We start from the raw sequence: 25,003 nt of genomic DNA, 5'->3' as shown, positions 1-25,003 counted from the left end.
ATCTAACATGACTAACATGATCCTACTTCGAAGAAAAGGTACACAATATATAATACCCGAAGGGATATGACACAACCGTCGCGACTCCAACTACCTACCCGTCGGCTAACTAACTGACCGCCGTAACTCATTATTACCAACGACAACATAAACATAATATGACAACATAACATAATGATTATTCCCGGCAACATCATCCCCCCCAAGAAAAGAAGTCGACTTTGACGACTTAATACAAAATAGAGATGAACGACAGGAACTATTGACGCCTGTCGGGCCCGGATCTTATACACTTCCTGCATCCTCGCCTGAAAACCCTTTTCTGCTACCATCCAATGCTCAAGTGCGGATTTCACCAATATTGCTTCCTTTGCCATCACAGTCCTCCTGTGCCTAACACAAACTTGTCTGCAAAACACGTTTTTCAGTCTCAGCTTCCACCAACTGCTACTCAAATGATACTGTCTCCCTAGCTAATTTGTCCTCGATAGCCACCCGTGCTGCTCTCACGGCATCCAACTCCTCGGTACGCTGAACTAAGTCTCAAGCGACTATTGCCTCCAACCTGGTGGTCAGCTCCTCCCGAGCCCTCTGTGCATCCACCAAGGCAACCTCACGTCCAGCCGCGACATACTCCGAGTTCCTCAAAGCGTACCTATCCTGCCTGGAGGTGGCCACAACCCGCTGGCACAAAGGCTAGGAGACACCTCAAATCCTCCATCACACTCCCCAAAGGCTAAAAACTGAATTGAATAACTCCCTCGTGTCATACAACTACGCGGACCTGCAATGCCTTCCCTCAAACTCTGTTTGTTCCCAACCTCCAAATCCGTCTCCCTCTACAGCTTATGGCTTCCCTCTCACAATACGGACAACCACAACACTTCCCGTGGTCTTCTGTAGCTCAAAATAAACTGGGAGTCTGGGGGCAACGCCCCCAACGGGGTCGACGGGCAACGCCCCTCATGGGGTCTGGGGCAGTACCCCCGCGGGGTCGAGGGGCAGCGTCCCTCGCGGGGTCCTAAGGCAAATGGGGACCCAATTTACAACCCTCAGAACCATACGAAAGTCCATGGCGCACAGCATTTCAGTGATATTTTAAGATGCCAAAAACCCTTCTTTTCCACTCTGAATTTCCATTGTCCTGACTTCAAACTCCAGTGAATCATTTTAAATCTGGTCGTCGTTATTTTTTTGCTTTTGTTTTTTTTTTGGCACTGTAATGTCCCCGATGGCACCCCGGCCATACAACCTCCCTGTACGGTCAACAACAGCACTGGCACCTCCGATCGTGCGGCCACCTTCCCGTGCGGTCGACACCCTTCTTACCATACAGACACACCTCTAGCATACCGACAACATGCTCAACTGTGCACACCATACGATCCTCCATCCACACGCCCAACGCAGTTCATCCGTATAGTGACCACTGACGACGAAGCGACTGCGTGTGTGTTTGTGCGGTTGCATGGCTGTGCGGCTTCACGGTGTGCGATTGCGGGCTGCGCGTTGTGCGGCTGTGGGCTGTTTGGCGCGTGAGTGTGCGGGTGGGTGAGTTGTGCGGCTGCGGGCTGTGTGTTGTGCGGCTTTGTAGTTGCGGGTACTACCGTACGGTGTTACCACCGCACGGTGGTCACCGTCGGTGTTACCATCGCACGGTGGTCGTCGTCGGTGTTACCACCACCGGTGGCCCACCGCACGGTGGTCCCACCATAGGTCCGTCCCTCCCTTTTTTTTTCTCTTTTTTTTTAATTTTGACCGTACGGTCGCTGTCATACAACTGTACGGGTTTTTTTTTCAAATTTTATTTTTTTAATAAATTTTTGATCGTACGGTCGCCTGTCATACGACTGTACATTTTTTTATTTCTTTCTTCCAACCATACGGTCGTCTGTCGTACGGCCCCGTACGATGGTGTTTTTTTCACAAATTTTTTTTTCCTACCGTGCAGTTAACTGTCTCGTACGACCGTACGGGTTGTTTTTTTTTTTTAAAAGTTGTCTAGAGAGTCTTCGGCTCGGGTCCCCTGTCTCTAGGATCGCCCTTCATCCTTCTCGGTTTTCCTCACCCGAGAGTCGCCTGCTGTGGTCCTGTGCCTCTTGAGTCGCCTGCCTGGCCTCTCAAGTCACCTTCCATCCTCTCGGGTGTCCGTCCGGCCTCTCAGGTTCCCTGCGCGCTTCGCGTGGTAGGGTTTCAATTTGGGCCCGTTGGTGGCAAGTCTATTTTCAATGGCCATCGGAAGACCTGGAACCACAAATTCTACAGGGACCACGACCTCCTTCCCGTACATAAGAAGAAGAAGAATAATAAAAATTTTGAAGACTGCGGTCTTCCATACAGGGTTCCAATCGTGGCCAACACTCTTCGGATTATCTACGTCGCCAGGGTTTGGGGCGTCTCCCTTCCAATATTCTTTGTATTCCGACAGGTACACCTCTGTTGGTTGCTCTGGTTCCTCTACTTCGAGCCTGTAGCTTTGGAACATTTCGTAATCCTCCATTTGCCAGTGGAAGAGCCCGTTAAGTGAGCATACCTCATCTTCAGAACATCCCTCCAATTCGAGCACCCCTTCACTGTTCGGCTCCATCGCGTTCTTGCCCTTGCTTTCATCGAGACCCCCTTCCCCTTTATTAGAGTCCTCTGAGTCCGAGTCGGAAGAGGCGAGCTCTTCGCCAACATCTTGGGTGTGTAGGTCAATGGTATATTTCCGCCCTCCCTTCTCCATGGAAAGTGTATTTTTCTTCCAGTTGTGGTTTACCCTCGCGTTGATCAACCACGCTCTCCCCAAGATGGCATCATAACCTTTCTTCTTCGAGGGAATAACCACGAAATCTAACAAGAATGGTTGCGTACCAATTGTCACTTGCTGGGCCATCAACAGGCCGAGTGGCTTAATGCCGTGTTGGTCCGCTCCCACCAGGTTGAATGTGGGTGGCCACAAGGTGGGCTTCCCCACCTGCTTCCATGTTTCTTCTGGTAGTACATTCACCCCAGATCCCCCGTCCACAATGGTGTCCTTCAAAATGGTCCCACGGATACCTATTTCTACCACAGCTGGGTGTCTACCACTACTCACGGCTAGTAACATCGGGTCAGTCGAAGGGCTGACGGAAACCTCCACCTGTGGTGTACTCTTCGAAGCGGTGGCGAGAACCCCTACCTGTGGTGCACTCGACGATGTGGTGGCGGGAACCCCTACCTGTGGTGCACTCGACGATGCGGTGGCGGGAACCCCTACCTGTGGTGTACTCAACGATGCGGTGCTTTGCACATTGGTGAGGATGGCAGTCCTCAATTGTGGCATAGAGTCTAGAAGGTCTTTTACCTTTATCGACACCTCTATCTGCAAGATTTGCCCAATGATGTTATTTTCCGCTTCCGTACAGAATGATGTACTCGCCACCTCGTTGTCCCGTCATTCGGTCGTCATCTCACATTCAATATTGGCCTTTGCCTCCCGTAATCTCTCCTTCTCCGTACGGGGGTCGGGGTAAGTGGCTTTTTTCATCTAGGCGCGGGTGATCGCCAATACTTCTTTCTCACCAATCTTCTCAGCCTTCTCGATGTTGAGGAGATTAACCCCTGCCTGTGGGCAATTTGCATCCTCATGGTTGCCTGGCCCACACCAACGGCAGAGGTGCTGAGGGGTGGCTTCCTTCGTGCAATCACGGGCGAAGTGCCCCCACTGATTACAGGCCCTACATTGGATAATTGGCCGGCCCTTGGCGTCATACTGGATACAGCTTCCGTTATTGTTATTGTTGCTATTCCTTCCGCCGCCGCGTCTGTTGTCCCGGTATCCTCCAAATGATGCCATTGTGTTAGTATGTTGGCCGGTACCCACTGGTGATGTTGTGGCCTGCTCCGTGAACAGCACCTGGTTCATTTGCGTACCTCGGGTTTTCATGTTGTATGGGCACTCCTTGGTGGAGTGTCCCATCACTTGGCAAATCTCACAGAATGCCTTCTTTTGGCAAGTACCCTTTGTGTGCCCTTCCTCTTTGCACTCAATGCACCATATGTCCCCTTCGTTTCGACCAGTGCTTCTCATTATTTTGAATTCCTTTCTCATTCGCTCCATGTCTTTCTAGAGCGCTTGCACCCGTTTGCCAGCCTCGTCATCGCTGCTGCTCTCCTGTGAAGAGTCATCGTCCTCGGATGAGGATTTATTACTTTTCTTCTTCTTTGATGTTTTGTGTTCGCTCTCCAGGTCCATCACCCTATTATAAGCGTCGTCATATGACATCGGGGGTACAATTTTCATCTTCCTCCGTAGGGAGGATTTCAACCTTTCAACGAACCATCGTTTGTTCAATCCATCTGCGGGTTGGCTTTCCATTTTACCCAAGAGTTCTTTCAGCCTCCGACTGTATGCCCGTACTGTCTCCCTAGTACCTTGTTTGGTACTGTATATCTCCGTTACAATTTCATTGTCATCACGGAGCAACCGAAACTCCCCCGTGAATTCCTTCTGTAGATTGGCCCACGTGGCCACTTTTTGCTTGTCCACATCGGAGTACCAATCTACGGCAACTCCTCGTAACGTGGCTGGGAACTGCTGTACCCAGTCATTCTGGTCTGTCACTCCGTTGGCAGACCAAATGGTTTCACATGTACGCCAGTGCCGTAAGGGGTCTTCCTTGCCCTCCCCTGTGAACTTTGGCAATTTTTGTTTACTCGCCATCCCACCGCTGGGTCTTGCTCCTCTAATTCCTTGTGTGCTTGTACCTGGCGATCCTCCGCCTCCTGCAACTGAACCTCAACTCGTGGGTCCTCCGGAAAAAGTTGCTGACACCGAACCAAACAAATTGCCTCCCGTACGGTACCCTTGTGCTCCCTCGGCACCTTCAGTCGTACCGTCACCTTCCGGTGTCTCCCTCCGGTTGGTTGTCTCCCTCCGGTTGTCCTCTGAAATGGACAAATTCTTTAGCAAGTCTCTGGTAGCGTCGATCAAGTTTAGACTTCGCCTTGTTTGTTCCACCAACTCTTCGCGGCTTCTTACCCTACGGTGGTATTCTGGCGAACTGTAGAGTTCTCCTTCGGCACCCTCCGTGACTCCTTCTGGCAGCCCTACAACAGTGTAGACAGTGTAGTTCTCTCCGTCTATCTCTGCCTCCGCAACCTCCGTGACACCTCCTGGGTTCCCTTCGGGCAACCCCTCGGCCGGTTGTCCCTCGACAAGCTGCCTTAGCCTATGCCTTCGTTCTATCTACTATCTGAGATTCAACGCAGTTTGTGCCACTTCCCATTCGTCACTCTGTATCTTTTTATTTTTGTCCTTATTTAGTCTATTGGGCATAAGTCACTTCCATACACAGCAAACACACGCCATGTACACAAAAAAACTTTTATTATTTTTATTTTTTATTTTGCCTTTCGGCCACAATTTATATCAACAGTGTGTCAAGATTATTACAAGGTTCAATTTCCTCCTGGCCTGGTGCCATCTCGTTCCGTTACCTGTCGGCTATTCTCTTCGTAGCGTTGCAGGATTTGTTGTCGTCGCTCTTCCTGGGCAATCTCCTCCAGGTGGGCTTGTTGTGCCAGCAATGCCTGTGCAAGCAACCGGGTGAGGTAGTTCATCAACCGGTTTACTGTCAGGCTAACCTCCAGCGCTGTCCACACGGCACTTGGTGGGATTTCTGCCTCAGCCGCCTCTCGTCGAATGTAGGTCTGAATGGCTACCTGGAGCAAAATTGAAAATTCTCGCGTTGCCGTGTCTTCTCCTGTGTAAAGTTCTGTTCGGGCGTCGTCGGCCTCTGGGTTTATTTCACCAATGGGTAGGCCCATTGTGTCTGTGCGCCATCCGTGTCTTCCGTTCCCGAGTACGTCTAGGCAGCGGTGCCAAATGTTTGCCCTCTCGGGTAAACGGTTAAATGCAGAAAGTAAATGCACAGAACATAATGGAAATATATTAAATAACCAGCCTCTGTATTAATTCCACAATCCATGTCCAATAAGTGCTTATAACATTACATCTGACACGACTAACATGATCCTACTTCGAAGAAAAGGTACACAATATATAATACCCGAAGGGGAACGACACAACTGTCGCGACTCCAACTACCTACCCGTCGGCTAACTAACTGACCACCGTAACTCATTATTACCAACGACAACATAAACATAATATGACAACATAACATAATGATTATTCCCGGCAACATGAATCTAGTACTTTTCTTTTCCACGAACTATTGCCTCCTCAAGAGGAAGTACTATTGCCCGACTAACTCGCAATTTGATCCTAGTGCCTAAAAATGATGCACCTTCCTTGTTGTCAATCTGAATCTCAAACTTATGTCCAAGAGGCCCCGTAGAGTCATCTTCTTTTCCAACCTTGATCTTGATGAGTCTAACACCATTACCTTTGAGCCAAGTGTTGGTGTTAGCTAAGATAGGCTGAAATCTTTCAAGAATGGAAATACATTCTTTATGTGACCATTGGATTAAAGGAAGTGGGGCTTCCTCAACCCTTCGTGAGACATACTCTGGATCAAGCACATTCCCATTATCAATCATCCCTTGTGGAATGTCCACCAAGTTCAGATGAATAACCTGCTCAAGGGTAAGCTTGCAATAGTCCATCTTGAGAACCTCCATTTCTGTACGGAGATCCACCCAGATATCCTCAATACGATGCACATGTAGGAAGGAATTTTTTATCTTTTCCTTCATACTTCGGTGGTCAAAATCTGCCCTCAACTTAAACCTTTTGAGTTTAATCTCCTACATCTTAGTCTCCATAGCTTTGGCTTTGACGGATGTGACAAGAGAATACCGGCCAATCTTCAATGGGTTAGTTGTAGAAATTCCCATCCCAACCTTATGTTTGACAAATTGATGAGCATGCACAACCATGATCTGTCTTCCCAACTCCATAAGAATGATCTTATCGGTCGAGTATCTAGGAAGCATGTATGGTTGCCCACTGTAGCATTCGACTCTTACACAAGTGAAAGTCGGGAATCGAAGGAACAAGCAACCATACTCATTCACTCTTTCCCATGCTTCATCTGACATCCTTCTATTCTTTAGAGTCTTGTCAAATTGGCACATGAAATAACCAAAGAATGCATCTTGAACCCTTCTGAAATGTAATCTGTTGAGTCTCAAGGGCAGCTGATCATAATATTCCCACACAGGTATAACCGAGCGATCACCCTTGGTAGAAAGACCAGGGAAATGTCTGAGTGATGCTGCCAAATACACTAAGTACGAATTCATGTAGAAAGTCATGGTAGTAGGGACTGCTGCAAGTTGTTCGCACAACACATCACTGATAATCTCTCCCCAGGATATATGATGGGACTACCTTATGAACATGGTAAACTGATACATTCAGGGCTCAAAAACATTGCAGTGCTCAAGACCCATCATCCTGCTAAGGAGAGTAATGATGTTTCCAATTCCCCACTTGAACTCACAACGATACAACTTAGCCCACCTCGTGAAAGTGGCTCGTGGCTCATGAATCCACCTGTTAATGTGGCGTTTGCAGTCCTTTTCCCTCTTGACATAGTACTCAGCTGCACTATCCTTTGAAATTTCCATATAAACAGGTGTTGGTGGTATTCTGAAGACTTTCTCAATAGTATCCGCATCAAGGTGGATTATTGCCTCACCATCATCATTTCTAATGGTTCTCATCTCCTTGTCAAAGTGATGGGCACAAGTGAGAACAAATTCAAGTTCTAGGGCAGCCACTGGAAAAGAAGATGCATGATGAATGTGGCTGTCCAACAACTGCTGCATATTACTGTCATGCGGATCCTCCATCCTTTTAATGAATTCTAACATGTCAACATGCCCTATCTCCGTATCCTTGATATGATCCAAAGGAGAAGAAACTTGTGAAGGTGAAACCTCATTCTAGTACTTGTCATATTTATACTTCATCTTCTTTGAAATGGGAGATGATGGTAAATCAGACATTGAAGAACAACCTGGTATGCTACGATGAAGACTTAAAAGTGTTAAAGCAACATCATAATCAGCTGAAACATTTTTCCTTCTTCAAATGGGAAGAACTCCAGCCCTTGCACTTCACAACTTTGTGAGAGAAAGATGGGAAATAAATGGGAATGCTGGAAACTTTGACTTTGACCAATATCGGATCTTGGAAACTAGCTCCTTACTAATTGTAAGAACGACTTGTGTGGTCAACTGGAGATATTAAGATTGTTTAAGAGTTCAATCATTATTGGATATATTGATATGTATCTTAGTGATCGTATCTATCCCATTGATGATTCGAAAATCATTGAATCCCCTTAGAAGTAGAGTTGTAATCTTTTGGCAATACTGAAATTGGTAGAGTTTTATCAAGACCAGTCCCCATTTAGTCATTCCTAGGATTAGTTTAGTATCGCCTCCTTAAAACCCTTATCTTTTGCCTTTTTTGAAACATCAGTTAGTATTAGGAGAATTCAGTTTCCTCACTGAAAAGTAGTTGCAAGAACAAGCTTTCCCAGAAAGTACGTAAGGCCCCTTGTAAAACAGCAAACACAACAACCACTGGTGCTTATCCACGAGTAGAGAACCTACATAACAGAACCTTGGAGTTTCTCCGATTGATCCCTCTGCAAAATTTTCAGCATTCGGGGAGCTTTATTCAAGAGAGGATAAGATACCTCTGGGAATTTTATTCTGTGTTTGGTCGTGTATAAAAGACACATCAACAGGTAGTAGGGTGGATCCCCATCATCATGGTTTGCATTTAAGGGGTTGAGAGCAATGAATGGTTCCCCCAGTTATGACTGTCCTAAAGTTGTTTTTTTGTCCCTGTGAACAGTGTTAAGACAGCAGGGTGTTATGTTGCCTTCTAGGGTGGATGGGAGGGTTAAGATTTGTGTTTTGGATATGGGAGAGAGAGCCATTGATGTGTCCTTGAGTAACTTTGGGTTGGTGTGTGCCTAATTGGTGTTGGGAGTTGAGTCTACAAGCATACTTGACTGTCATAAAATGACAGTGTTGCAGCAGTAGCATAACTTGTGACCTTATGGGTGGTTGGGAGGATAAAGGATCATGGTTGTTCTTGTTGAAAGGTCCATGTAAGGGTGTCAAAGGGTTCATTTGTTTGGGGGTATCTATTTCATGATGTGAGTTGAGTATTAGTGAGGCTAGTAACCTTGTGAGGACTCGTATCGCTTTATGAAGAGCAATCACCTTTTTGATTAGGTGAGTTGGGAGAAAGAAATCTCCCTAATTGGTTAAGATTGTTGGATGCTCTACATCACTCACTAGGTAAGGCTACAAGGACTAGGAGGGGTTAATGAAGCAAGTGACATTCCAAGAGTTGTTGAACCCTATCCAATGGTTGGTTTGAGTGTGTTTGAGTCTCAAAACAAGGTAAACGATGTCTCTAAGTGCCCATGCAATTCTGGCCCTAAGTTGGTATCACAAACCCCATATTGAGTAATGAGTACGTGTTATTGACCTTGAGCAAGAACCATAGGTTGTGGTCTGATCATATTGGTGTTGTCTAGAGGTTGATAGAGAGACACCCTAGTGTTGTGAACTTCCACCTTGTTGTGCCTACACCCTCTGCATCAGGGTGGAAAATCGATAAAAAGAAGGAAGATTTGTTCTTGAAAATTCATCAAATTTGAAGTGGAAATTCCCACCCCACAAGGAAGGGTGGAAAATCAAAAGGAAGAAGGAAGATTTTCTCTTCTCAAAATTTCACTCAATGCTTGATTTAGAAGGAAGAGTGGAAATTTGAAATCCACAAGGAAAATTCCACATTTTATTGCCTTGAAATTTCATTTTCTTCTTCATTGTTCAAATTAGCCAAGAGTGGAAAAACGACATGTACAAGAAAGAAGTGGAAATTTGCCACTAAGAAGGAAGGTTTAGATTTCCTTGTTTTTTGACCTTCGTCATTCCATTTTTTAACTTGCACTGTTCACCATTTGCTTGAGAGTGGAAGATCGACCCTTAGAAGGAAGAGTGGCAAATCACAAGGTAGAAGGAAGATTTTGTTTTCCTTGTTTTTTTGACCTTCTTTGTTCCAACTTACTAGCAAATTTTCGTCTAGTGTGGAAAATCAACCCCTAGAAGAAAGATTTTCACCTTAACTTCCTTTCCTTCTTGATAATTTGCTCAATTTCAAGGAGTGGAAAATCGACTAGCACAAGGAGTGGAAATTTGCACCCCACAGGGAATATTTTCGCTTTTATCAAATTTTGCCTTGTAAATTTCCCTTTAGAGTGGAAAATCAATCCCCACAAGGAATATTTCCAGCTTCTCTTTCACTTAGCACTCAATTTCCAAGAGTGGAAATTCGATAGGTAGAGGGAAATTTCCAATTTTTAGTTGTCTTGAAATAAATTCCATCGCTTAACACTTGGTTTCATCAATTCTCCAAAGGATGGAAAAATGACCTATAGAAGGAAGTTTCCAACTTTTACTCATCTTGACCTCTTTCCTGACAACCTTGCAACATGACATTTGACAATTTTTCTACAGCCTATAGCAATTTGTCCTCAAACTCAATCCAACAAAACCAACCTCTTCCCATAAGCAAAGATTAGCAACTACAACCAAGATAAAAGACAACTAACCCTAAAGCAAAGCAAAAAGTGGGGGTCCCCATTTGCAATTGGGCGATGTGTGAAAATGTCGCAACAAGTTCATTGTTTGAACTTCTATTGTTCAATATCTATGTGATATGTCTTCATAGTCTTGAATGAGTTGTAATAAATTTGGAGTATTATTGTTCATATGAAACTGCCATTTTTCTTTGACTACAAAATCAACAAGCCATGGGATATAAAAAAAATCATTTTTGTAATTTTGTCAAAACTGTAATTACAAGGTATCATTTTTTTTATTTTTTTTAACACTCTAGGAAAAATCCTTTTCAAGCAATTTTGTTACCTAGAGTTTAAACTTGACTTTTCTAAAGTTTTCAGATAACTTGTACCAAGATTTTTCTCAGAAGGAAGAATTTCGATCCCTTACTGTTGATTACTGTTGATTTTGGATTTCACCCAATCAAGAAAAGGCAGAAAATTAATTTCTGATGGAGAATTTATCAACAATAAGCAAATGATATGTAAAATGCTTCAGGTCTGCCACAACATGTCATTAAGAGCATACCATAAACAAACTAGTTCAATAAAATTGTTGTCCCATATAACTATTTATGCAATAAATTTCAAAAGATGATCATAAAAATGTAGCTGACCTAAAAGAATAAAAATCAGTAACATAATCTTAAATTTGATAGCCAATTACAATTTTGCTCTAAGAAGTTGGAAGGCTCGAGCTTTATTCTTTAGTTGAGATCGCGCTTCAGTGCAAAATATGCGGATTCCTGTTGGCTTATGGAAAAGATCAACGGCAGTTTCAACTTTATTCACATTTTGACCTGCATATTCACAGAAAATTTTCCATGATGGAAATTAACTTATGTGAAAAGATTGTAGAAGCATACACCTAAGTACTATTTTGTGGTATTCAAATGGAAACACATTTATATTTGATAATGAATATAGTCCATCATGATCATAGAGTTTATCAATTAAGCTGTAATAGCTTAATATTAGTAAGCATGCTTGTAATACATAATCTAGAAAAAGGAAACCATAGGATGTGCATTGCTACCCACCACCGGCTCCCCCAGACCTTGCAGTTGAGAGCTCTATATCCTTGGGATCTATTACCACTTCAACTTCATCAACCTATACCAACATTCAACTAACAATGAAAAATTACATTTTTCAATCCTAAATGGCATTTGAATAAATAAACAACCCATTTTAATTGCATTGTTATGCTTGGCCACAGGTAAGATATATTCTGTGAAAAGATAAGACAAAAAAGAAAAGATGAAAACAAAAATTGCAGGGCTTCAAGTGTGAAATATCAAGTATGTGAAAACTTTGGCAAAGATTAGTGTATGAATACCGCGTGCAATTAATTGATTATGTTTGCCACTAGCTAATAAAAACACTCAACAAGCCAAGGGTGAAAGTTTAAAGTATGATGCAACCACATTTACAATTAATCACGTTCAAATCTCTCTACCCAATTCTTTTCACGGCTATGATTTTGCTGCTAACTTAAGTGTTAATTTTTCATCTTATAAGACATTTTTTAAATGAAAGAAAAAACTTTGTAACATTTTTATCCATTTCTAAAATTGAACATCTAGTAGTCTGTTCATGATTGAAAATTGAACAGACAGAATTCAAAGAAAACTAGGGAAAAACTGAAAATTTCACCATTGCCAATATGTCATTATCAAACTTTATTTCTTAAGGTTATAATATACTCTAATCTGAAACATGAAACGTATGCATTTTCTAATTTCTTAGTGAAATACCTCAAACAATTACGTAAATAACTAGCCATCATTATAATTCGTGAAGATTGTGACTAATATTCTAGACTATGGACATTAATAAGAAATTTGCTTGCTGATCACTATAATTATTTTTTCAGCTTTGGTTATTGCTGCAAATTGATGTGCAAAGGTTTTCATTTTGCAAGATGCATTCCTTATTGGAAATAATGTAATAACATTCCTAAAATATTCTACTATCAATATAATTTCTCTTTTGTATCAAAATGTAGTGACATTTGTACATTTTAATGTAGAATAAATGAGAACCATTTAGCAATCTTTTCAATGTTGGAATAAGCACACAGAAAAAATAAAGCTAGGGAAAATGCCTATTATATTCCAATATTTGCCAATATGTAAAGCCCAAAATTTTCTTTTCAAATATATTGTACACTGTAAGAAAACATAAGAAAGATATGACAGACTAATGTTATTTGTTTCGATCCCTAATACATAGTTTGTCATCCTTTTTTTTTAAAATAAGTCAAAAGAGAAATTTTATACAATTTTAAAGTTGAGTTCTTTGTTAAGCTCCTGTTGATAACAGTAACGATTAATGTTCAAATATGTAGTGGTTTAAACCTAATAATTAGTTGTAATATTTGAAGCAGATAGTTTTGAGCATGAAAGTAAGTGATATCATAGTTGATTGTTGCTTACTTATCCTACCACCACAACATTTGAAGATGTTGATTCAATTTTGTCATCATCTGTGCAGGCTATTATTTAGCATCATTTACCTTAGGCCCTTAACAAGTGGCAGAAAGCAAGTGAACCATAACTAATGAAGTTTTTTCTTAATAAAAATACAAAGAGAAAATAATTCTTAAAGATATACATATGGTAAGCTGATGGGACTCCAAAGTACATCAATTTAAAATAGAAAATTGGTAGGGTCGAAAAAACACAAACTTGAAAATAAATAAGCAATAAAACACAAATATTATGAACATGATAAGGGGATAAAGCTAAATAGATTAAACCCTAAAGCATGTGATTGAACTGCAAATAGCCATATGAAGGAAAAACCCATCAATTAACCAAGAAGATAATCAAGATTAAAGCTCAAGCGAAAGGTTGTAAACCAATGGGATCATGTATCCATAGCAAGGCTCAGGCCAAAACAACCAATGACATCATCATCCACCACAACAAGAGGGCCAATGTGCGATTTGATAACATGTATTAAAAAAATTCTGTCACTAAAGGGGGCTATGCTTGACAACCTTGAAAAGTAGGGTACTCCCTTGAAAACATCCCCTAGCACCCAATCCTGATGAAACTATGGAAATATAAATTGCAAGAAGAACAAGAAGGCTCTCAGTAACATGATGAAGTAGATACACAATGCTACCTGATGAGTAAGACAGCTAGGACCTCCCACTAGCAGTATGGAAAGATGGGCATTGTCTTCTTTATGTGTACCCATCCATGTGTGAATCAGCAACATTTTTAGGACAATTAACGCATTCAAAGTTTGAGATGTCCTGAAAGGAGGTAATCAACCCAGCAGAAGTAGGGGCCCATCCTAAAGTGATAGCTTCTCAACAAAAAAGACCAGCAACTTTTGATTTAGACGGGAAAAGAAAGCAGAAGAAGAGCCTCCTAAGTCTCTATACTGAAAGTGGTACATCCTCCATTACCTTTAAATTTAGGCTATCATCAACCACTCAATTATTTAGAATGTTATAATTTGAACATTGACATATGGGCAGCACATCTATTGTTCTATTAGTAATCAAAATATTTTGTATGTTTTATTATAAAGACCTTGAATCCTTATTTTCTTAAAATATGGATTCATAACAACAAAAAATCCACAGAAAACTTGTTACCTCTGGCATTATTGCAACAGTAGCAGTAGATGTATGAACACGACCTTGAGATTCTGTTTGAGGAACACGTTGAACACGATGAACTCCTGATTCATATTTTAGCTTACTGTAGACACTTTCACCACTTATTTCCATTACATATTGCTTGAAACCACCTTTCTCAGCCTGGAGAAATTAAGTTTTAATAATAAGAGAAATTAAATATTATCTTTCCAAATGAAACTATATTTGAAAAAAAAAATCTATAAATGTTATTTACTACTTATACCTCTGTGTATGAAATGGGTGAGTACTTCCATCCATTATTTTCAGCATACTTTTGATACATCTGAACCTGATTTTATTAGCAAATAGAAAGAATATTATAATTACTAAAACCATGATGGCACACTTACTATTTCAACATAAGTTGAAAACTTTACCATACAGATTTTTTCAGAACATGGTGCATAAATGAATAAAACATTGTAACAGAAATGACTAGAACTCCTGAAAAGAAAAATGTATCAAAAAGATTTTAGGAAATGATATAACCTTTCATGTAATAACTTAGATTTTTCAAAGAAACCTAATACACCTTTATATTATTACAACATTGTTGGTGTATAACACTTATACACGTTTTCATGTAAATTTGCACTTAGGTTGTCAAAGGGGTTGTGATCAAGTGGTAGAGCCACTTGGTTCACATGTTAGAGACCAAGGTTCCATTGTACCCACATGAAATTTTTTCATACTATGTCAAGTTTCAAAGCTAAAACCTTGTCTTTCCATCCATTCAAACAGTTATATTCCTAAGCCTTGTCCTGTAAGTCTATGTTGTTTTTGGCCTTTCCTACTTAAACTTTTGCAGGGTTAGATGATGACTACAAGCTTGATAAAGACTAAGCAATGATGATGTCCAAGAATGAATTGGAGGAGAATGAACAAATCAACCTGCAATATAAGAAAAAAAGGCAGAAGTCTAAACTTGTTTCAGGCATCTTTCAAGAGAGATAAAATCATAAAGGTGGTGTCTTGATAAGAAAACAAAAATCACAGTGGCAGAAATTAAAAATCAATGATTGGTAAAAATTTAAAAACAATGAACAGAAAACAAAAATTGCAGCAACAGAAAACAAAATCCAGCACCCAAAACTTAAGAAAAATAATAGAAATGTAACTGACGGGCACCCAATAAAAGTAAAGAGTTTCAAATTAGCTTTTAGCACACTAATTCATTATTATAACCTTCATAATATCTGCCCAAATCAATCATATGAAGTAGCAGAGATCTTAATGAAAACTGCCTAGCAAAAAGTAGGTGGTTAAAAGTTGAAACATAGGTGAAACATGCCTAAGGAGGTAATAGATGAAAAGGGAAATGTTTAGTTCTCTGACATTAGTATGTCAAATCTCTATTCTGAAAAAGGTCTGAACTTAATCTTCAAGTTCAATGTTTACAGTGTACACATTCAACCAGTTTATCTACCCTTTATCATACCCAGACATGTCCAGTGATAGAAAGATAGGGGTTATTTCCATGTCCATTTCTCTTACATAGATCTCATTGTTCACCCACAATTTAATTATAAGATAAGAACTGAATCCTTTGCTACCCTAATAGACACTAGACATCGTATTTGGGATCAAGCCATAGTAGTTCAGTTTAGGGGACTGTAAGATCCAAAATAAGGCAATGTTATTTGTGCAATAAGGCATAATTTTACAATTTCTCTAGAAGATAAGCACATCAGTTCAACCTTATGCCTTCTACTCCAAATCAAAAGGATTGATTTACAGCTTGGGTCAATATATTGTACAGTTGGCAGAAGATGTATTTACAGATTGTTGAACACAATATTTCCTCCATCTAAGTTTACCACAAGAGTCTCATATTCTGAAGAAAACTCTGAACTCCTAGATTATGAGAGACATATAGATCACCTAAGTTTTGATATAGGGTTCCCAATAATTGAAAAACTTATCTAACATAATGAGCCCAAATTTAGAGATCTTAATGTTCCTTCCCACTCTGTATTATCCAGTACTCCACCAATCCAAAGGAGGCAACTCTCATCCATTGGCATGTTAACTTGTCCCCAGCACACTATCCTTGAACAACCTTCTGATATTGAACCTGCAAGAAGATCCTTGAGACAGCCTTCTATAAGTTATTCATTATCTAGATCTCAAGCAAATATTCCTAGCACCAATAACAAACCTTACATGGATTATAATCTAGAAGAAGCATCTACTTCTTGCACTACTCTTCCTCTAAGACAGTAAGCCTCTATTAATCCATAGCCTTCCAAAGCTTCAATGACTACATAATTTGACCTCAATGTAATTTTTGTTATGTAATGACCTTTGGCAAATCATCGAATTGTGAATTCATGAATATTTTCATTTTCTGCTAATTATGAGGTATTTAAATATCTTATTTATTGGCAATCATGAGTATCACTGTTTTATATTATATAATTTATTTATTTTTGATGCATATATTACACACACACACATATCTGAACCTGTATCCATACCCAAGGAAACAAATTCCTGAACCTGCACCCATACCAAGACCGGTAATAATTATTCCCATGGAATAATCATTTTAACAGAATCTGAAACACATTATGTGGTAGTTACCAACCAAATTTTTCAGTTTTAATTATTTCAAGATGGGTCCCAAGTTTTTTATATAGTATTAAACAAAAGTAAACAAACCAATTAAGCTTCAAAAATATATACTCAATATAATACATTGAAAAGACAGAGAGCTAGAAAAAATAAATTTCTGCTTATCCCTCACAAATCCAAACATCATAAACTTTATAAATATAGGAATCGTATACCTACAAGATCTCCAGCCCAAATCCCTGCTTCATCACCACCTGTTCCTGCCCTCACTGTTAACAAATGAGAAGAAATTTAGGTAGTTAAATCAATTATTTTCTTAAAAAATGGGTTACTATGCCAGATAATTGACTAGATCCCAAGAAATTAATAAGCTCAAACAGCTTAGACTACACTAACATTACAATTTTTGCATAGCCAATTTAGCAAACACAAAGTGAGACCACACTCTGCAGCATTTAGTTGTCCATATGGCATATACTAAAGATAGGTTAAATTGCAGGTAGTTAAGAACCATAGGTATAATTTCACATGAAATAACCTACTACAATTTCACAACTTCAGTAAAATGGTCAAGTTTTGAACTCAAAAACAAAAATATTTATTATTATTAGTATGTTTCCATCATCAACACAATGCTCCAATCAACACCATGCCTAATGCACATACTGCAAGAGCCAGCAGATTGTCTATCAAACTCAACTGTGTTAATTGAGCTTATGTAAAGTTCCCCATAAGCTCTTAAAAATTTCGTAATTTGCTAAAAATTCCAACAAAAATGTCACAGTTGAGCCTCCTAACGTTTAAGGGACTAATATGGTTTGAATAAAGTAATACAAATTTAAGAAAACAATCTTCATAAATAAAGCAACAAAACAATTGTTAACATTTTAATTTGTCTTTCAAAAACTGGAACAATGTGCGAGGATAAACCTCTCTTCAAATTAGGAGAGGAAAACATCTCAACTAACCTAAACCTAAAGTAAACTCACCCTAGACACAAATTATAGACAAAACATACAGATATGCACACTATACAAAATTAACTAGCATAAAAGGAAATGACTACGTGCCAATTTTTTTGCTTCTAATACCTAAAGTAAAATGTTAAATTATGTGCCTTGCAAACAAGATTTTTAGATATTTGAAAGAAACAAAGTATTAATCTAAATGCATAACACATTCTAGGTGGCTAAAACAAAGGCTAGTTATTTGATGCAAACAAGGATTGGAAGAATAACAACACAGATAACACATAATTGCATGAATTAAACAGTTCGATTCTATACAAAGCCCCAACTTAAGTAGACGAACAACCTCAATACAGAGCTTGATGGTAAAAAACATTTCAATTCAAATAACAGAATTACACACATTCAACAATAGCATCAGCTTGACCAACAACTTTTGTAGCGCATAAGCATAGCATCCACGATCCTCTAAAGTTCATGTACTCAAAGCATTTATTTATAAGTTATAAATGCCCAATCTTGGGGGATTTATAATAAATTAATAACCTCTTTTTATGCCCAAATAGAGAGCTTTAATGTGAAACACTTAAAGGTTGCTGAAATTTTGGAAAAAACTAATCACTAAAACAAATCTAATCCTAACATACTAATAAAATAAAAAACTAATTAAAGGGGCCTCAAATAGGCATTCCTACACTAAAAATAAGGAATGATCAAAATAAACTCAAAAAATATGCCAAAATATCAAATATGTACATATAGAAAAAAATCTTAAAATTTTTACTACTTTAATCTTAGGTTTTGCTTTCATGGCTAACTAGTATAAGTATGGCACAACCTTTTCTCAGGCCAACACATGAAAATGGCACGCTCAATGAAGAGTTTCACTAGTACTAAACATAGCAGGAGCTTTTTGGTGCTTTTGTTGACTTGGGCAAAATTGGCCAAGGTTTTTAAGCAGCCAAACATGGGCTAGTAGATACTTGAGTAGCTAACTCACTTAGAGTGTGTACCTTATTCACCTTGCCATCACCTTATGTCTTCATAGAATATTTACATGGTTGATTCATCACAAAAGTATAATCGTCTTTTTCACCACCTCTTATACATGTTGGGCAGAGATATTCTCCACTTGTGCCACTTGGGGAGGAAATTTTGATCACTCATGCCACCTTTTAGAAACATGACAAATCCTTTACATGGCAAAAGTCCACCCATGTAAACTTACAAAGAATCTTCCTCCACTTAAGACAATTTTGCAAACTTGGTCAAAGATTTGACATGGTTGCAGCACAGAAAGCCCACTCCCAAGCCATGTTTGCTAATAATCATTCATTAGAAGCAAAACTTCATGGCATCTTTTCCTGTTTTGGGTAGAAGATTTGAGTGGTTAAGCCTCTATTACTAAGAATATTAGTTTAATATTATAATAAAGTGTATGTGTAGACTTGTGTTGGTAAGAGACACTGCAGGTATGTTCAGATGTTGTCATTGATGGCAACTCATATCAGTTATGGTATCCGCACTTCATGATTTCATCATTCCAGTGGATTGAGTGAAAATTGTTTGAGTCTAGTGGGATCCAGTTAGTAGAGCAGGATATCCAGTAGCGAACAGTTTTGGTTAGCAAATTATTTTGGTTGTGTATTTTGCTATGCGAATTTCGAAGAAGGCTTGTGGTTATGTAATATGCCTAATTCCTAGATTGTGGCCTCCGGTGATGAGTTTCATGCAAGTTAGAAGATCCGGTAAACATATTTTTGGTATGAGCAGTGTATAACAGCCGTAGCGTGTAGTGATTCGCTTTTACGGATCTTGCAGATTGATTTTGGCAAATGTTTGCATATTCGAGGTTGATGACCTGTCATGTGGAAAGCGTGTGCACATTTTGTTTTGGTCCACATATGTTTTAAAGGTGGATTTGAGCCGATTCATTTACACATTTCATCTTTTATGGTGTGTTATTGAAGCCGACATGAAATAGTTCTTAATTTGTGATGTGGATATATAAGATCAATTGTAATGGATATTTTTGTGTAGTGTGTATGAATGATTGTGCACAGTTCCAAATGTGCAAGTGTTAGAATCGTGCTCTGGATTGAAGCAGAATATCACAACAAAGCAGTGTTGCAGAATTGAGTAAGAATAAGTTTTGTGCTTAACCGAAACTATATCCAGGCATTTGTTGATGCTACTCCATAGTTCAAACTTCATTGTAATCTCTTACAAACATTTTGTAAGGCACTGAGCCTTCCGGAGTTGTTGCCCTTATTTGTAATCTGAGTAGTGAGCTCTAGGCAATGTGCCTGAATGCATGTGCATTCCCTTTTGTAATATTTTTACTTCTAACAAAGTATAATAATATTGTGGGTTTGAATCCCACCATGGTTTTTCCCTTAACCGGGTTTCCACGTAAAAATCTTGGTGTTATGGTGTTGCTGTTCCTTGCTTTGTGTTTTTACATTTTATTTCTTTTAATCTGCATTAAGTGGTTTATAGATCTGGATAACTAGGTTGAAATTGCAGAACACTGATTCACACCCCCCTCCCCCCCACCTCCCTCTCAATGTTCCTTGGATCCTTGATTCCAACAACTTGTTTGTATGTAATATCCCTTGCTCTTGTATGTCGGAAAATGTCCTTATGAGACACAAGGAATATCATCAAACAATTCACGGACAACCTTCCAGCTTGCTGGTCTATAATATCAGTCTGATATGTCCTTATTGAAATGACTATAGATAGCTTCCAATGCTTGAGAATCAACACTGCAATGCATAAATTATCGTCTAGATGCTTAAATGACACTCTGGACCCTTAACCAATGCATAGAGATGAATTTACAATGTTACATATGCACTTACAGCCAAGTGGCATTTTGACATACATTTGGCAAGTAAACCGGTATCATCAAAGTTATATCAACAACAAATGAGCTGCAACTTATTCTCCTTTATTCATGAAATAATCAGTTCCTTATAATGACCATCAAGTGCCAAACACACTTAGTAAATTAATAAAAAGTCTGAAGACTTTTGACAGCCATAGATTCATGAATACCAACTGAAATAACAATGGAACAAGTGACCGCTGCACCTGGAAATATCGCCTAGGTCTGATTTTGAGGAAGCAATCAATATTCTCAATTTTTGGTGCCTCCTCTAGCCAAATCGAACAAGTATAAAAATTCGGCCCTGCTGTAGCATATGGAGGGTCTGATAATAAATGACGTGACTTCTGCAAGGCCTCAATGGTTACCAAAACAGATCACTTAATCCTCTAGAGTGTAGCGGTAATCACCAAGAGGAGATTCAATGCCCAAATAATGAACTATATGAAAAATCGTGGGATATTACTAGTCTGATACAACTTGTTTCAGACCAGAAAATGTATGCCGAATTCTGATCAGAACTCCTTTAAATATAACCATAAGGTATCGTCTTATGCCTCCCAAAGTGTATATCACCTCTAAGTGTTCCTTCAATTCTCCAATGAGGAATTATGTACAAAATCGATGGTATCTAGGGTGAAGTCGACTTGATGTCAGACCTGCAAATTAGCCAACCTTCACGCAATTCTGCCTCCAACCATCTACTAATAAGATCACCTTCTTTCCTCAATGAGAATCGATGCAAAATGAGCACTCAAATCTGGAATTCCGAAAATGCCATGAACACCTGTCCACCATGAAAGTTACAGCAAACTTATTATGCACAATTAAGAAGACTGAAGTGTCTCCCTCTCACAATAACAAATTTGTCTTCGAAAAAAGACTTCACAAATTAGGCACTGATGTAGATCCTGTCATGAATCCATGATGGGATGGGGTTTGGGATAGACTAGCCTAGTCTATGCTCTTGGATCCTTTCCTTGGATCACTTGGTGTTCTCCTCACACCCTAGGGTCTCTAGGACTTCCTTTTCTTAAGGAATCCCTGACCTTGCCCAATCCACCCACCAATGAGTTGCTTTGCTGCTCCTAAGGTCTCACCTTCTCATGAGACTTCAAACCCCTTACTATGGCTAATAAGGGTTAATCTTGTTCCACACCTTCCAAGGTCTTAGCAAGGTTGTTTCAGGTCTATTTCATGGTCTATCCACCCATTCATGAGCCCCCAAGAGGTTTCAAGATTCTAACCCCTTACCGATTTCACAAATTTGGGTTTTTGCCTTCAAAAAGGGCTACAAGGATTAGGACCAATTAGGCCTCCTAACCGGTCTTCTAGGGCTCCCTCTCACAAACGGTGCACAAACAACCCAATCTCCCAAAAAGGACTGCCATTCATTTGGCAAGGACTCAAGGATTTTCTAGGTTTTAGGCCTCCAAGTGTCCGTACACTGTCCTTGGTGGTTTTTAAGGTTTTTAAGGGTTTTTGTGAGGGTTTTTAGGGTCTGCCTAGGTCACAATGAGTGTTTTGAGTTTTAGCCACCTTGTTTGGATTGGTGGAGGCTCCTCCTTCACACCAATGATGCTTCACTCACTCCTCTGCACTTCCTCCAAAGGATGCACTCTCCACTAATCAACCTTGCTCTCCAAGACCTCTGCACCAACAGCCATTCCTAATCGGGCACTGTCCAGTCTCGCCTAGGAATGGGTCTTTGCTTGGCCTCCTTGCATTTCCAAGGGCCCTGTGTAGGGAACCTTCCTAGTTCTGCCCTCAAATTGTTGATTAAGGACTTTAGGAATATTGTCAAAAAATTCTGATGTAAACTTTTAAATTACTGGTCTGTGGTTTCAGTCTGGTATATTGGCTTGAAGATTATGATAAAATGTTCCAAAGACTTATAAATCAATGCTACAATGACTAAACTATAATCTAAATGCAAGAATGACTCATCTTGAACTTTTACAATGCACATATATGACTTCTATATGCAAACTAATCACCTACAGCCAAGTGACATTTCGTCATACAATTGGCATGCAGACTAGAGTATGGAAATGAGAGCTACAGCCATAAGCATTTTATCGAACATTTGCCATGCAATTCCTATTATGAAATGTTGACTTTCAGCTAGGGACATTAAGACAAACAGTTATCTTGCGAACTGAAATAAATACTACAAATATATCATATGCAACTCCTTTTTATTGATGTCCCAATTACCACAGATATGAAAGGGCCAAGACTCTTGGCTTACAGTTGAATATGATATGAAACAAAATACCCAGGTCTGAGTACAATGGCAGCATACAACCAACTTCGAATGTCTATTAAATACTGAAATTAAATGCAAGAGAACTTGATCCAATGAAGCGCCTCCGTTGTGGGTAATGTAGCAACTCAAATACCATGTAAATTGTGAAGCAACATGTAATATACTGTAGCGATTTACTATTCACGGGTACTATAGCGATTTACTATTCACGGGTACTGTAGCGCACTGTTCATGTGCACTGTTCACGCGCACTGTTCACGACACTGTAGCAGCAAATAAACCCTCTGTATGATGTTCTCAGTCTGCCATATACATATGCCCTCAGCTATGCCAATGAATCTGAAAATAAATCCCCAATCAGCACAATGTCAACTTCTAGATGAAGCCAACCCTAGGAGCAACTTCAGATGAATATCTCACACCCTCAGATTGCTGATGCAATGAAGTCTTCACGTTCTCCAATGCTGATACTCTGGACAAGCTGCAGAAACCCCCAGCTTCTTCTCCAAAGCCAAGAGACAAGTCTTCTCATCAAAAATAACAATGATCAATCCCCCTTCTCTTCTTTTCAAAAGCCTTATATATATTTCCCATGAAGGTTCGATTTTCTCCAATAAGGCATTAAATCAATTAATGATATTAAATGACATTTAATGATATAATATTTTCACTTTGTCATTTAATATTTCACCTTGGTAAAAGAGCCACAATTAATTAATTAAATGGTCCCCTTTAATGATACTTGGACCCTTACTTAAGTTATAATATAAAATTATATTATAACTTAATAATATAAGCTCAAAACATTAATGTTTATTTAAACTAAATAAACATTAATATCTCCATTAATACTCAACATTTTTAAATGCCATCTGAGCTGGGAGCTGACATGATGAAGCTGCATATGACCATACCCCTTTACTAAAAATAGAAGGGGTCCATCTCTAACATCTCAAACTTACTATAAATAGTAAGTATAGAAAATGAAGTCCAAATGATACCAAATGAAAGCCAGATCGAAACACACTAAACTCTGGAGCTGGTACAAGCCTTAGGAGACCCTCTATCCATACTCATTAGCCTAAGAGGATCAGAATGATAGGCTAATCACCAAAAAACCATGTCTGCTAAAATGGGGACATTACACCCTGCTTGCTTGGGACTATAGTACAGGGTCTTCACATCCATTCCCCATGGTTTCATGGTGGTTCCACGACGGGGAATGGAGTTAAGACTTCATTTACTCAAACCGATCCAAAACTGGACAGAAAGACTACAACTTACAAATTATTTACAAACACACTCAATCGGTAAACAAAAAGCTAATCTAATCACTCACAATGAAAATATGTACACTAAAGAAGACATTTCACACAGGTTTGCTTGCAAATCAATCCATTTGTTTGCTCGGTAACTTCATTAAAACTGACTGGTAACTCAAAAACAGTCACAGTCAAGCTCTTCTTGCTTGGGCCATACAAAGTGACATCCAACCCTCTAACTTAGGGTTTGTAACATCTTATTCTACCCATACCTCGGTCGGTGTGCCACATTTAGGGTTGTCCATGCCAACCTAAGGATTTTGACATCATGGTGGAAAAGTTGCTTGACAACTTTTAAAAGTTGTCATGCAACTTTTGCAACTTTTGAGCAACTTTCCCAATGTTGCTCTTCATGACTCCTAGACCCACAATGGGCCAACCTAAGGACACCACCATGATATGAAGGACCCCTAAACACCTCCAGGACACACATACCCTCCATTTTCAAGAAAATCACAATCTTGACTTATGACCCCTAAGATCTCCTCTAGGACCCTACCTAGGACCTATGAGCACATGGCTCATTATTTTATGTACAATGGCTTCTAAAGAAGCATAACATCAACAAGACAAAGAAAGAGGAGGAGTCTGGAAGGGTGCTCCTGCACCAATCCACCCCCAAGATGAAGAACTAGGGTTTCGTCCAGCCCTTCTATCAATCTGCTGAAGGCTTGCGTCCTCAGAGATTCAACTAATGCAAAGCATCAGTCAATTCATCAGATCCAAATCCATTCTCCAATGATCT

General features: G+C 39.6%; 1 protein-coding gene across 3 annotated transcripts in view; it reads right to left on the bottom strand.

Annotated features, from left to right (window-relative positions):
- The window catches only part of LOC131073917 (peptide chain release factor APG3, chloroplastic), a 195,186-nt gene that overhangs the window by 78,134 nt on the left and 92,049 nt on the right, over positions 1-25,003 (bottom strand). For all 3 annotated transcript variants that reach the window (XM_058010428.2, XM_058010426.2, XM_058010427.2), the window contains 5 exons: positions 17,029-17,078; positions 14,459-14,524; positions 14,191-14,355; positions 11,618-11,690; positions 11,245-11,377 (listed from right to left, as the gene is read on the bottom strand). In XM_058010428.2, coding sequence (XP_057866411.1) covers positions 11,245-11,377; positions 11,618-11,690; positions 14,191-14,355; positions 14,459-14,524; positions 17,029-17,078 — 487 coding nt within the window. The remainder of the gene's footprint in view (positions 1-11,244; positions 11,378-11,617; positions 11,691-14,190; positions 14,356-14,458; positions 14,525-17,028; positions 17,079-25,003) is intronic.

This window comes from Cryptomeria japonica, chromosome 9, assembly GCF_030272615.1.
Source record: "Cryptomeria japonica chromosome 9, Sugi_1.0, whole genome shotgun sequence".
NCBI lineage: Eukaryota > Viridiplantae > Streptophyta > Pinopsida > Cupressales > Cupressaceae > Cryptomeria > Cryptomeria japonica.
This window is presented reverse-complemented; position numbering and strand designations above follow the sequence as displayed.